Source organism: Vicia villosa, unplaced genomic scaffold (assembly GCF_029867415.1).
Source record: "Vicia villosa cultivar HV-30 ecotype Madison, WI unplaced genomic scaffold, Vvil1.0 ctg.002705F_1_1, whole genome shotgun sequence".
NCBI classification, from domain to species: domain Eukaryota; kingdom Viridiplantae; phylum Streptophyta; class Magnoliopsida; order Fabales; family Fabaceae; genus Vicia; species Vicia villosa.
In genome coordinates, this window is record NW_026706008.1 from 164,947 (window position 1) to 180,258 (window position 15,312).

General features: G+C 36.7%; 2 protein-coding genes across 3 annotated transcripts; one reads left to right on the forward strand and one right to left on the reverse strand.

Moving 5' to 3' along the window:
* The first annotated feature begins 324 nt into the window (after positions 1–324).
* On the forward strand, positions 325–5,120 carry LOC131639598 (threonine--tRNA ligase, chloroplastic/mitochondrial 2). 2 transcript variants are annotated; one of them, XM_058910082.1, is made up of 8 exons: positions 325–694; positions 1,046–1,192; positions 1,312–1,459; positions 2,398–2,651; positions 2,855–3,232; positions 3,571–3,879; positions 4,481–4,681; positions 4,770–5,120. In XM_058910082.1, exons 1-8 carry the CDS (start codon positions 428–430, stop codon positions 5,028–5,030), a joined length of 1,965 nt encoding a protein of 654 aa, XP_058766065.1. In that variant the 5' UTR covers positions 325–427; the 3' UTR covers positions 5,031–5,120. The 2 variants fall into 2 exon arrangements, with proteins under 2 accessions (XP_058766065.1, XP_058766066.1); XM_058910083.1 differs by having other exon boundaries at positions 556–694; positions 1,038–1,192.
* A 1,159-nt stretch (positions 5,121–6,279) lies between these two features.
* LOC131639600 (uncharacterized) lies at positions 6,280–7,428 on the reverse strand. Its single transcript, XM_058910084.1, has 2 exons — positions 7,092–7,428; positions 6,280–6,957 (listed from the first exon to the last, which is right to left on the reverse strand). Exons 1-2 carry the CDS (start codon positions 7,106–7,108, stop codon positions 6,300–6,302), a joined length of 675 nt encoding a protein of 224 aa, XP_058766067.1. The 5' UTR covers positions 7,109–7,428; the 3' UTR covers positions 6,280–6,299.
* Positions 7,429–15,312: the final 7,884 nt, after the last annotated feature.

Sequence of the window (15,312 nt, forward strand, 5' to 3'; positions counted from 1 at the left end):
TTTTGAGTAACTTTGATGTAGACTTCAAACATGGTTTTGCAAAAAATCTGATGAGAGGAAGTTTGATGATGATTTAGGGTGTTTTGAATTTTTCATCAGAAGTGACCAAAAAGACATGAGGGTGGATAAAGAAATTCTCTATTTAAATTGCATAAAAATGGTAATAGAAATAGAATACTTTAATAAAGTAAAACAATCATTTAAAATCGTGCTTAATATGAAAAGAAGGGTATTTAAATTCCCACCGAATCCATATGAAAAAAAAAAAATCCTAACGATTTACAATTTGTTTAATATTTAATTTTCTACTCGCATCAAATTAAAATCAGAAAATCAACCATATCTGCTGTGGATACAAATTTAGATGAGGGTGGTGGACTTCTGAGTCCAGTTCATTCTCCTCCACGAACCATTCACACTTGCGTCAATGGCTTCCTTCACCATTACCCTTCCCACAATTTTTTCCTCAATCACTTCATCTTCTACTCATTTCCTTAAATCACAAACCCGAATTCCCTTCGCTTTCGGTTCCCTCCGCTCCCCAACTCCAACCCTCTTCAACAGAAAATTCACCACTCTCGCCGTCGCCACACGCCCCTCCCAACCCGCCGCGGTCTCCGACTCCGACGACAAAACCCGAATTGTTCTCCCCACTAATGAATCCTCCAGTAGCCTTCTCAGAATCCGCCACACGGTATTATTTCCAATCCAGCTTTTGTTGCGTTTAGCTGTACTTTCTGTAGTTCAGATTAATCTAGATTGTTCTATTACTATTTGAAATGGAAAATTCTATCCTAAAAGATGTTTTTATAATAAATAAAAATAATATAGCAAGTGTATGCAAATCCTAGCTCAACTAGCCGAAGTCAATATTGTTAGGTTGGACTCCATCACGACGGTTGGAATCGTGTTAATTTATAGTAGTTATAATAGTAACTAACAAGTGGTATGTTATTGGAGAGGGCTTGTTGGTTTACATAAATGTATACTAATTGCTTTATGATTTTATAGGTTTATTTTGCACTAATAAGTTGCAGGGTTGCAGTGTGCGCATGTGATGGCAATGGCTGTTCAAAAGCTTTACCCTAAAGCAAAAGTCACAATTGGGCCTTGGATAGAAAACGGGTTTTATTATGACTTTGATATGGAGCCTTTGACTGATAAAGATTTGAAGAGAATCAAGAAAGAGATGGTAAGCTGAATCAGTCCTTTATATTTGGTAGTTATGTGGTTGTTTATGTGCTTCATGAACTCTGCATTATGCTATGTATTTAGAGTATGCAGTTATTTATTTTTTTATCGTGTCTGTAGGATCGAATTATTAGCAAGAATTTTCCCCTTGTAAGAGAAGAAGTTTCAAGAGATGAAGCTCATAGAAGAATATTGGCTTTGAACGAACCATACAAGATGGAGATTTTGGAAGGCATCAAAGAAGAACCCATCACAATTTATCATATTGGTAACCTTCTGCTTCTTTTCGATTTTCACTTGCTTAATTTGTGTATGTTGAAGTTTAAAAGCTAGAGGGTGAAGGATGTAGAGCGAAAAAGAAATGGTGATTGTGCACTCTAAGTTCATGATTGTTATGCTCCATGATTGTGTATATTAGACCTTCTGGTATATATAGGGAGATAATGTTGTTGCATGGATCTACTAACTTTGGGGTTGTTAGGCTCTGTTTTTGTGTGCATCTATTTCAGTTTCAGTCATTCTGGTATTATATTTTAAAATTCTCCCTCAAGAATTGATGCTTATGTTATCACGTGCGCCCTCATATCACATGTAATTAGCAGAATTAAGTCCACTTAGGGGTTTCTCTTTGATGAAGTGAAAATCTTCCTCATTTTGTTTGTACTAAGTTTGTGTAGGCCTAAGTTCCTGAAGTCAATCTCATCATCATCCCCACAAGTTCACTAGTTGTTTGAGCCACAGCGTAGCTCTTCGATTCTCATTTTATCCACACAGCTCTGCATTTTGCCTCTTATCCTTGTTTTAATATGGCAAGAGCAAGAGTTTGTTTCTACCATATTTTTAAAGTCAGTAATAGTTATTATGTTAAGAGGTTTGCATGATCACCTTCAAACTAGTATGGAGGTAGAGGTTATATCTTTCAGATGTCCCTGAACTATAGGACCACTAAGTCTAAGTATTTAGAGCACTGAACTTCTTTTCCATCTTTAACTTGATTAATTAACATGCTTCAGCAGAGTGAAAATGGACAATGTAGTGTGTCTGATATTGGATGTGTGAAGATGGAAGTGTAAAGTAGAATAACAAAGAAGAGGAAAAGATGTGCTCAGAGTGTTTTCAGGTCTCACATTGCATTGAAAAAAATAGTTATTGCCTGAGGTGTTTCGTATGTTTTTTACCTTACCTTATATTCCTTTTTCTTTGAAGGAGAGGAGTGGTGGGACCTATGTGCTGGACCGCATGTTGAATCTACCGGAAATATCAACAGAAATGCTGTTGAACTTGAGTCTATTGCTGGTGCTTACTGGAGAGGAGATGAAAGAAAACCAATGTTGCAAAGGATATATGGCACTGCATGGGAGAATGAAGAGCAGTTGAAAGCTTATCTTCATTTCAAAGAAGAAGCTAAGCGTCGGGATCATAGGCGTCTAGGGCAAGATCTTGATTTGTTTTCTATACAGGTACAAATCAATGTGCTGCGATGCTGTATTTCTTGATTTGTATAATTGCCCTGCAAGTTGATTGTGCTTTCTATTTTGACTGTATTTATAAGTCAGATGAGTTAGCATTTCTTTTTAATTCCCAATTTTGTGGGTACATAACATGTTGATTCATGAATAACATCTTGCATTTAATGTATCGGACTTCTATTAAATTTCTGCAGGAGAATGCTGGTGGGGGTTTAGTTTTCTGGCACCCAAAGGGTGCTATTGTGAGACACATAATTGAAGATTTTTGGAAAAAAATTCACATAGAACGTGGTTATGATCTATTATATACACCACATGTGGCCAAAGCTGATCTTTGGAAGATCAGCGGTCATTTGGACTTCTACAAGGAAAATATGTATGATCAGATGAGCATTGAAGATGAGCTTTATCAACTTCGACCAATGAATTGTCCTTATCATATTTTGGTATACAAAAGGAAGCCTCATTCATATCGAGACTTTCCTATTAGGGTAGCAGAATTGGGGACTGTTTATAGATATGAGCTGTCTGGAAGTTTACATGGTCTTTTCCGCGTTAGAGGTTTCACACAGGTTTGCTGTTATACTTGGTTCATTATCTTGTGAACTATAAATATTTCAATGAAAATGTTGATTCCGTTATCTTGAAGTTAATTCTGTATGTTTTGCACGACTCTTACATAATACATAGTGAGCTTGCCAATTCTGGTAAGGTTGCATACGCATGACTGTCTTGGAGCCGATGAGTGTTGATCCCATTACTTATTTTATTCCTAAATCTATGGCATGTGATAACTTAATGTGTAATATTGCATTGCCGTCTCAAAGTTTCTGCATTTAGTTTTCAATTCATTTTTAAAGCTGCATGCTGATATATTGGTTCTTGTTTGACTTGAATTTCTTTTGTACAGGATGATGCACACATATTTTGTTTAGACGACCAAATTAAAGATGAGATCAGGGGTGTCTTGGATCTTACTGAAGAAACGTTGTCGCAATTCGGTTTTGATAAATATGAAATAAATTTATCTACAAGGCCTGAAAAATCTGTTGGAGATGATGATATTTGGGAAAAAGCTACCTCTGCTTTAAAAGATGCTTTGGATGATAAAGGTTGGAGCTATCAAATTGATGATGGGGGAGGTGCCTTTTATGGGCCAAAGATAGATGTCAAGATTGAGGATGCTCTTGGGAGAAAGTGGCAGTGTTCAACCATACAGGCAATTCCTAACTTAAGAATTCTTTGAAATATTAAAGCAATCATTTGCCCTCTACCTGATAGCGTTTGATTTAATGGGATCTGATCTGATCTTGTTTGAAAATGCTTATAATAAGTGCATATAACATATTATGTCCTGTTTGGATTTATCGAAAACAGCTTGCTTAACCCATATGAGATAAAGCTGTTTTGGGTGAGAGATTTTGATTTTTCAATATTTTTTAACTCAAAAAACCTAAGCCAGTTATCACAGTTAGCTGTCTAGCCAAATGTGATCAAGAGCTTCATTTCAAAACAAAGTAGAATGAGCCTTTATGCATCTTCATGCTTCAAGCCCAAAGGATCTTCTGAGTCATGAAGGGGAATTAGATATAAAACTATATATGTCCCTCCAACTAATAGCTTAAGCTTTAAGGAAAATTGGCCATTAACTATAATAAGCTTTGTCTTAAATCTCTTACTATTTTCAGGGTTTATAGCTATGCTGTTATTGCTTGTATATACTTGTATATCGTTTACTTAATTTTGAGTGAAGCAATTTGCTTGGAAGTTGGAACTATTTCACTATTTGCTTGACTTAATTCTTTTTTCAACTTAAACAGGTTGATTTTAATTTACCTCAACGTTTTGACGTCACATATGTTGATTCAAACTCTGAAAAAAAGAGACCTATAATGATCCATAGAGCAGTGCTTGGATCCTTGGAAAGATTTTTTGGTGTTCTTATAGAACATTATGCTGGTGATTTCCCATTATGGCTTTCTCCAATACAGGCTCGAATTTTACCTGTTAGTGATGTTCAGGTAACTTTCGACTACTAGATTTGTTTGCTGATTTGTTTTGTATAATGGGCAGTGAATTAACGGAAATTATTTGTGCATTTCCAAATAGCTTGAGTACTGCAAGGATGTGACTGACAAACTGAAAAAATATGGCATCCGAGCTGAGGTTTGTCATGGAGAGCGTCTTCCAAAGCTCATAAGAAATGCAGAAAAGCAGAAAATTCCATTAATGGCTGTGGTTGGGGCAAAGGAAATTGAAACACAAACCGTTACTGTTAGATCTAGGTTTGGTGGGGAGCTTGGAACCATGCCAGTTGATGATTTAATTAGCAGAATAAAGTTGGCTATAGAAAACCCAACATCACTATGATACTCATTCAGTATCTTATTCACCTGTGTATTATTTTGGAAAAGATTGAATGGTACCTTTGAAACATTATATGTTTAGATTAAACAATAATTATTCATTCAGTGCCTAATGCCTATGTTCTCCTGGTGTTGATGGTTCTGTTTGAATCATTATTATGTTTATATTAAAGCATTTTTTTGGTTAGTTTAAATACAACCTTTTTGATCACATGCCACATTCATGATGTCAATTTCAGACCCTTGTACTTTCACCCTGAATATCATTTCATATTTCTTAGTACTTTTAAAATTAGATTGAAAATTGGATTTCTCATTTAACCCATTTTTATTCAAAGACATGACTTTGCATCATTACCCCATCTGCTTCTTTCAAGAATAAGGTATTATCATCATGCATTAAGTATTCTGGAAGACTCTTCGTTTACTTGAAACAGAAGTAATTCTTCTTGAACTTTTAAAATAAAAAATCAACTTTCAAATATTTTCACAAAGGTTGCAAAAGCAATCAAGTCTTGAAAAAATGTTCCAACTTTCAAATATTATCACCAAGGTTCCAAAAGCAATAAAAAAATGAGAAAGTAATTTTGTTCTTTCCCTTGTACCATCTTTTTGTCTAATTTGAACAATGTTCTTCAGTTAATTATAGCAACAACCAAAAAACGTAAGCAAAAACTCTTAACAAATTAAGGGATGCTAAATTCATGATCATGAGATGAATGCATGATATTTATCATTTCGAATAAATTTTAGTTTATCAGCCATTCTTCACTTTATGTTCTTAATAAAACACCTGGTTTCTATCACAAATCTGGTTGATAAACAAAATAATATAGTAAGGATGAAGCCTTAGACATCCAGATATTACATGTACATATTCTGATTGTAATGTGTACATGCAGAGCTCCAACCAAGAAAAGTCTGACTAAAGATGTTTTAGTGATGCACAATAGACTTATTAATCTTTAACGTTGCTTTTATAGCATTCTCAGCAAGCATGCTGCATTGAAGTTTAAGTGGTGGGAGTGAAAGATGCTTTGCAGTCTCACTTAAGACATTTATTATGCGTCAGTTTGAAACTAATTTGACCAAAATTAATTATCATGGACACATTGCTTAAGCTAAAATCATCATCTAGTAAGATTAAATCAAAGACTTAAGCACTACTCGAAAACTAAAAGATCCAAAATTTAATAGCAAAAGATGCAAATGATGTTAAGATGCAAATGATAAATCATCCTTATCTTTTTTTTTTTTACGGGAAAACCAAATTTCAATTAACAGGAGAAATCGAAAGAGAGTTTGATACAACAGGAATCTCTATAGGATAGGAACCAAGGCAAGCCCTAGAACCTATCCTCTTCCCTATCCCTACTAAGTTATGAGCATCAACATTTATGTTTCGAGGAATAAACATCACAACAGCAAACTTAAAAGAATTCAAACCCAGTCTACAGTCTTCAGCAATATGCTCAAACGCGGCAATATGCTGACAACCATTAATGCAGTCTACAACTTCAAGAGCATTAGATTGCAGGAGAATCCTGTCAAGCTTCATCTCCATAGCAACACCAAGACACCAACGAATTGCAGGCAACTCAGCAACAAGTGGTTCCACCATCATATACTCTTTCTTACTCGCAACAATAATAATCTTCCGCTCATGATCCCGAATTAAACCCCCGAAGGCTATGGTTCCATTAGGACTCACCCCCGCATCAACCTGAACAGTGTGGACATCATTGGGCCAATTTCTAGCCACAGTAGGTTCACCCCCACCTGAGTCTTCCTTCGAGTTCCACCTATTGTACTCAACCACTCCAAATAACGCATCATCCGCCACTCCAACCGGGTCTTGAGATTTCTGATTGAAAACCGCATTATTTCGTGCCAACCAAGTTTTATGCAGCATGGTGCACAACATCAGGATACTGAAAATATCTCCACAAGATAGAGTGTTCAACAACCAGTCCTTAATATCACAGTCAGATGGAACATGGTAGCTCAAAGAAGAAGAGAAGAGAATTTGTTTCACAAAGACGCATTGCATAAAAATATGACTTACAATTTCTTTCTCAACATGGCACAAAGGGCAGGAAGAGTCCAGGCTGATGCCTTTTCTGGAAAGATTGTCTCTTGTTGGAAGAATATTTTTCGCTATCCTCCACAGAAAATTGCCTATTCTTGTGATGATCGGGGCGTGCCAGTTCTTCTTCACAGCTTGTTACAAGGCATCCTCGAGGGGCTAGGTTTTTTACTAGCTTTAGAATTCATAATAGCATGATACACCGACCGAACCGAATACTCACCATCCTTCTCTAGATGCCATATCATTTTGTCCTCCACACGTCTAGACGAAAGAGGGATATTGATAATCTTCTGGGCTGACTGTTAGGAAGCTAATTCTAAACCCTAACAAATTAAAGAAAAGCTATAAAACTAAGAGAAAGATAAAACTAATCTATTAAAAATAAACTTTATTTCTTTTCATTGATACCTAATGTCTCTATGAGACTACATTATATAGCACTAATAATGGATCATAAATATAAAAGTCCAAAACCCAAATACTAATATGAGTCCAACTAAATAACCACCCAAATAAAACTACTAAATAAATTTTAATATATATAAATCCATAATTTATTATTCATTCTCTATCATTACTATCCCGTCCAAATAAAACCTTGTCCTTAAGATTTGTGATAAATTGAAAATTGGACTGGAAAGACTTGACGATGTGGCGGTATGATAATTGGGTGCAGCTAATTGACCGGATTAATCAAGGTGTGAGAGAAGGAAAGGATAAATGAGTGTTTTGGGAATGAGTGATGAAGGGTTAAACGTGTGTTTGGTGGGTGGTTTGAGAGAGCTTTTATGGTGGGACCGTTGAAGGATGGTATGGGAAAGTGAATGGGAGTAAGGGACAATAGTTTCACAAAATAATGACAATTTTTTTTTCTTTTCTATTTTTTTTCTCTCTCTCTTCTTCCTTCATCTCTCTTCCTACAACTTACTTTTTTTTTAAGTCCAGTCTGTTTTCTTTAACCCGAGCCCACAAATAATTTGGCCTACTTTTTTTTTTCACATAGAAACCACAATAGAGACGGCGGTGAGAAAATCGGCGGTGGCGGAGATTCTTTTAGGAGATAAACAGAGGAGCAGACAGTAACAAAGAAGATTCCTCCGGGATCAAATATAAAGATGGAGTTTGAGATCGTTGTGTTCTCTTTACCTTCGGTGTCCATTTGTGCTAAGTTCGCTTGTGAAGGATCAAGTTTTATTTTGGATTCAGAGGTAGAGAACTTTTGCACATTGAGTAAGGTTGTTTGTTTTGAAAGTGTTATCGAAGAAAACACTAAAAGTGTCGCCGGAGAAGTTACCTGATGTTTTGCTGGAGAAGATGTCGGCAGTTTTTGTGAAGAAAATGCAGAAGTTTCTACCTCAGCTACTTGTTTTTCTGGTTCGGTGGCAACTGTAATTTTTTGATATTTTTCCTTGCAATTTTTGTGTGCGTCAGAAATTTCTTGACAAATTTTTTGAGATCTTTCCTTGAAAGCAAGTTGTGATGCTTTGAGAGAATAACTCAAATTTTGAATTTGTTCCTTCAACTCTTCTCTATTTTTGTTTGAGATCTCATGGGTTTCAATCAAATATTGTTTTAGAATTTCTAGTTGTTGATGAAATGTTTCTGGTTGTGAACCAGAATTGAAATTTTGAGGTGGTTGTTGGTATGAAGTGTATGGGTTAGGTGAAGGTGGATATGATGTGTATGAGGTAGATGATGTAGGTGGTATGGTTGTCACAGTGGAGTAATAATGAGGAATGTGATGATAAAATGGTGATGGAGCACTAACATATGAAGGGATGAAATGTTGATAGTATGGATATGCCATGGAAGGAGTGACGTTCAAGGATGAAAGCACCAATTGTTAGGAAGCTAATTCTAAACCCTAACAAATTAGAGAAAAGCTATAAAACTAAGAGAAAGATAAAACTAATCTATTAAAAATAAACTTCATTTCTTTTCATTGATACCTAATGTCTCTATGAGACTACATTATATAGCACTAATAATGGATCATAAATATAAAAGTCCAAAACCCAAATACTAATATGAGTCCAACTAAATAACCACCCAAATAAAACTACTAAATAAACTTTAATATATATAAATCCATAATTTATTATTCATTCTCTATCACTGACTCAGGTTCAAAGGAAGATAATATATGCTCTCTCTTCCATTTGGAGTAAGTCTTTGTCAATTAGCTTACTAACTTTTGTTTCTTCATTAATGTTCCTCAAAATGCCTCTAATCTGGAAATCAAACTCTTCAGGGATCCATCTGTCCGAAATCACACGCACCTTCTCCCAGTTACCTATTCTCCATTTGGCTCCTTTATGAATAGTAATAAAAATCTCTCTCTCTCTCTCTCTCTCTCTCTCTCTCTCTCTCTCTCTCCCCTCTCTCTCTCTCTCTCTCTCTCTCTCTCTCTTCTCACTATCTCTTTCTCCACATACTCTATAGTTCATCAATTGTGTGATTGCATATCCCAACGTTTGGCATCAAGAGTCGGGTTCTGATCCACAAACACATAATGCGCAAAAATGAATTCTCTCTCCAATGATAGAGTCCATAGAAACCTACCAAATCTTGATGCAAAGAATTACAATAAATGGTACAAGTAAATGAATGTGTTGTTTGACTACCAAGATGTTCTTGAAGTGATCAAGAATGGGGTGAATCCACTTGTCGAAGGTGCAACAAATGCTCAATGAGCAACACACCAGAAAAAAAGAAAAAAGATTACAAAGCTCCGTTCTTGATCCATTAATGTGGGGATGGTGTCAACTTTGAAAATGTTGGCGATTGCGAATCGGCAAAGGAAGCGTGGGAAATCTTGAAAAAGACATATGCATGGGCCAATAAGGCAAAGATAGCGAGGTTACCAACTCACAAACGTCAATTTGAATTGATTCAAATGGAGGAAAAAGATACAATCGAAGATTATATGACGCGATTGGTGAACCAAATAAAGTCTTATGGGAAAACTGTTTCTAAGAAGAATATTGTGTCGAAGATCTTGCGTTCTTTGACGGTAATATTTGACATTGTAGTGGCGATTGAAGATTCGAAGGATCTTGTGACATTGAGCAAAGATGAGCTTCAAAACTCTCTTGAGGCTCACAAGCAAAAGATGGAGTAGAGAAATAACAACAAGGCGAATGTGGAGATTGCTTTGCAAGTACGATTCAATGAGAAGAACAAGAAGTCGAAAGGAAAATGGTCCATGAAGAGTAAAAGAAATTTTCAAAAATTTGATGGAAAAAGTCTCAAAATTCAAATAATTTGACTTGTCAAAAGGGTGAGAGCAGCTGCAACAAAATTGGTGGTAAAGGCAACTTTAGAGGTTGAAGAAGAAAGTTTGACATAAGTAAGGCACACTGCTTCAATTGTCAAAAGTTCGGTCACTTTGTGTTGAAAGAGTATTGTGGTGTACTTTTCGTTATTATCGTATCCACAGGGATTATTGCGATATCACCGCCGTTCTATAGCCTATTTTGTCTTGAGTTAATGTTACTTTAGTTTTAGGTTTGCAAAAGATCATTCAATTCTTTTAGTAGCAAAGAGTAAATTAATGAAAGTTCTAAGTTAAAGAAAATGTATCAAGATTCGATTTCATCGACCTAAATTTGTATGTTTCCTTATAAATAGATGCTTATGAACTTGCTAACGATCAATATAATTACGTATCGACACCTATATCGTCCGTGTCCGCAACGATATAGTTAGATTTACCGTATTGTTTAACCGACGATTTCTCCACCGTTTAAACAATACAAATAACGTTTTGAAACCGATACTTAGTAAACATCAAACTCTAAATCCATGTCTGCAACTTATAGTTTGAAAGATGATGAGTTAGGTCTAGATACAAACATTGATGTCTCAAACATTTATACCAAAGAAAAGCTTTAATAAACAAACTAAACCATCTATATTGATCATCACTTGTTCATACACATATATTCACAAGAAAAACATACAAAAGGCTAGGAAGATTACATCTTATCTTGATACAAAAGAGATTTAGCTATCCATGAGAATGGTAGCTTGCTCAAGAAGTGAAGGATGAAGATCAACAAGCATCAAAGGCGATTAATCGACGATCAAAGCTTCCAATCTTCAACTATTAGCTTGCTACAGTGATTAGGGTTTATGAGCTCTTAAGAAAAATAATGTGTGTATCCAAAAATCAGAATTACTCTTTATATAGTAAAACCATTTTCTGTCCAGGGCGCGTCGCGCCCTCCAGCGCGCTTCGCGCCAATACACTTAAGAAATTTAAACCGCCCATGCGCGTGACGCGCGCAACTTTCTGCTTTGAAGCTCCAAAATATCTTGCCCAGGGCGCGACGCGCCCACATCTCCGCGCGACGCGCGCTAACTTCTGCCAGGCACTCTCTTGTCAAGCTCAAAACAAGCTCCAAACTTCCCCAAAATTGGCTAAAACCTACAAAATCATAACTAAAACACAGTATTAACATAAAATGAAAGCTTAATATTATAAACTATAAATAATTATCTAAAACTTCAGGGAATTGTACGAATATCCGATAAAAACGGTCGAAAGGTGCCATTAATTAAACTAAATATAAACACAATTTGGCACCTAACAACTCTCCCCAACTTAAACTCTTGCTTGTCCTCAAACAAAACAATGATAAATTACCGGGAACACAAAATATCACAAATGAAACAACAAGGTAGAAACAAGAACAATTGAATGGTTCAAATTCCAAAAGTACACAAAGATCAATCCTTACCAGTTTTCATCAAAGTACAATGATAACAATGCTAATCCTGTATACAAATTCTATGTCAGAAATTCCACAAAACATAAGAAGTTCAAGAATGAATCAAACCTACGTATTTCTCTACTGAGAGAACAAAAATGGAGGATCCTAACACTCACCAGACAATGACACAAACATACCGAATTAATTATAAACTCATCTAAGCACAAGACATATAAAAAGTATATAAGCATGAATCACTAAGGACTTTCGGGTTGTAGCTTGGCTTGGTTAACAAGGAAGTGTCTCATATCTCACGGCCATTGAATCGAAAGTGTCAAAACCTAAGAGAGCATTCAAATTCAATTATCACAACTTAAACAACCAAGTTTACCACATTATTCATTACTTGCTCAAGGGTCACAACTTTTTTCTTTCTTTCTTTTTCCCTTTTTTTTATATATATATATATATTTTTTTTTTCTACTCTTGGTCTTTTCTTTATTATAAACATAAATATATACCCCTTGAGCACTATCTTTTGATTTATCCTCCCCAATGTACACCTTTATTTCATTCTCCCCAACTTGTATATTACCAAGACATCACTAAGAATGCTCCCTATTCTAAGGCAAAAAGGAATCAATCCTTACCATATCAAATGGCAACAGTTCAAGGTAGAAAGAAAAGAAAGTCATCAAGATTCTATCAAAAATCGGTATAGAGATCTATATACAACATAAGCTTAACCGATAAGAATCTTGGAAAACGGCTCAAAGTGGTTAGCAAATACTCACACACTCACCGGGTAGGTTACATTTGGATTGGAAGTTTTTCTCATAGTGCAGAACAAAACGCCTTGATCACTTTCATGCTTAACACAATTTAATAACAATGCAAGATTAATCATAATAAAAACGAGTTAAAACGCACATTGCTGGTATCCAGCACAATTTATATATATACACAGTGGAAAGTCTCCTCACAACTACAGCTAGGCTAAAGTGATTCACAATTGAACTAATTTTATCCACAGAAATTAATGACACCTAATTTGTACAATTAAAAGCATCACAATCAAAGGTACTTGATAAATAAAACGATAAAGGATGTACCTTGCGCGTACAGTTTTCAACTTATATCATCACCACTCAAATTGTGTTGCATCATCCAAATTCATCGTGGCAACAAAAATTCGTGTTCCAGCTAATTAATCATCAGGACAACTTATCAATCCATTATTTCTAAAATATAAACACTAAACTAAAATAAACTACTTAAAAATAAATAAATGCAAAAATAAAATAAACTGAACTTATATAAAATAAAAACCACACCAAACGGTGTTAATTATCCAAAGGCGTAAACTTAGCCTTTCAAAGTACCTCATCCAAAAGGATGGAACAAAATTATAAACATTAAAAACAAAGTAACTAAAACATTGTTCTAACATAAAACTAAAAACAATAAAAATAAAACAGTAAAAATAAAGCAGAAAAACTACTCCTCATCGGAAGTAACCTCTTCATCATCAGCCATCCCCTCCTCAGGATCTGGCCTGCCCTCAGGCCATGAAGCATAAGCAGATAGATCATCCCGGGTACCAACAGGCTGCTGCAGAGAAAGCTGCCGGATAGAATCCTGCAAAAACATAAACGCTCTCTGATGCGCCATATGCATCTGATAGTTCCAATCACTTGCATCACCATACTGTGGACCAGCAGGCGGTGCAGCAGCAACCGGAACAGCTTGAGAAGCATCGGGAAGGTCAGATGCACCAGTAGCAACACCAAAAGGACGACCTCCAGGCAAACAGTACCTGTTAGCAAAAATATCATCTATAACACCATCCATGGGAATCCTACCACCAGGTGGAAACCGGACATCAGCCTTCCTGCACAAACCCATTATTAAACCAGGAAAAATCAACCTACATTTCACCCCATCTCCATGAAGAGTCCCATTCAGGGCGACTCTTTTCAGCTCGTTCGCCACAATCCTGGACACATCAATGTTATCTCCCTTCAAAATACCCTGAACCAAACCTGCCGTATCAATGGTGAGGGAGGAAGTGTGACTCCGTGGCCTAATGTTGTAAAGGACCACCGAAGTCACCAACTGAGCCTCCTCCGTCAACTGACTACGAGTAAAAGTCTTTGGCAGCCCAGCTTTAGTCAGAATATAGGTGAAACCAGTCCTGCAAATCCTCTCCCTAATACTCTCCACGTCCCAGTTTCCTCTATTCAACCTGGGATGGTACTGGCATTCTTCTACCAAAGCAAGAGGGTTATCCAGAAAATCAAAAATAGCTTCTTTGCTAAAATCAATGGCCTTACCTCTCACCCATGTTTTAAACGGGTAAGCTTCAGTACCTGACCAACCGCTCGGAGGCAAGGCGTTTGCGTAGAATTCTCTGACAATCTCCACCTGATAGAATTTTGGTGGAGCGAACAACTTGTCCCAGTATGTTTCAGACAAAGCAGTCCACGCCCTTTGGAAAAGGCCGTGGTCAATAGGAACCACAGTGCGTTCACTCCACACAACTCGGCTTTCAAGCTCATGGTACCTCGCCTCTTGCTCCGGACCTAGAAACTTTGTCTGATCAAACCTGCCAGCTTGTGAGGAAGATCCCTCACCAGAACCAGTCTTCTTTCTCTTCAAAAAGGGTGCCATTCCTGCACAAATTCAAATCAAACCAAAACACACAAAATTGAAACAAAGTTAGCATATGCTCAAAATTAACAGCACAATTCAAGCCACAATCATCATCAATCATCAAACAGACCCTATCTACACCCCAAACAACATAAAAAAATTTCAAAAATGAACCCAGGGCGCGACGCGCGCTGTACAGGGCGCGACGCGCGCTCTGCGAAACCCAGAATAAAACTTCATTTTTCTGCAAAACAGAAGAGAAGAACTTGCTTCTCCTCCCCTCTAAGGGTTCCAGCAGGCTAAAGATACAGCAAAAGGATGTCTTCTACCCTAGTTTTTCAAAATCTATCAAAAATTCCTAAATCTAAAAACCTAAACTTCTAAAACTTAAACTAATGGAAATAGAAGGGAAGAGAGAACATACCTTTGATGATGACAATAAAGCAACGAAAATAGTGAGGGAATGCAGTATAATGCAAGAACAAGGTGGTGTTTTGTTTGAACTTCCTTGACACAAAGAGGAAAAAGGGTTTGAATGGAGGCAAAGACCTCCAAAAACCCTAATAACTCTTCTGCCAGCGAAACCGGGTCGGGCCCAGCACGGGTGGGCCCAAATCAAAATTATTATTATTTTTTTAAAAATATACACAGCGCGCGACGCGCGCAGAATTGGCGCGACGCGCCCTCATCTCTGCCAGGAAGGGGTTCTTGAATTCACCCAGCGCGCGACGCGCGCACATGGGTGCGGCGCGCGCTACACCAGAAACAGCAGAAAAATTGCATTGTTTCAGCACGCCCAAAAATACCGGTAGATCGTTTCTGGCTCGACG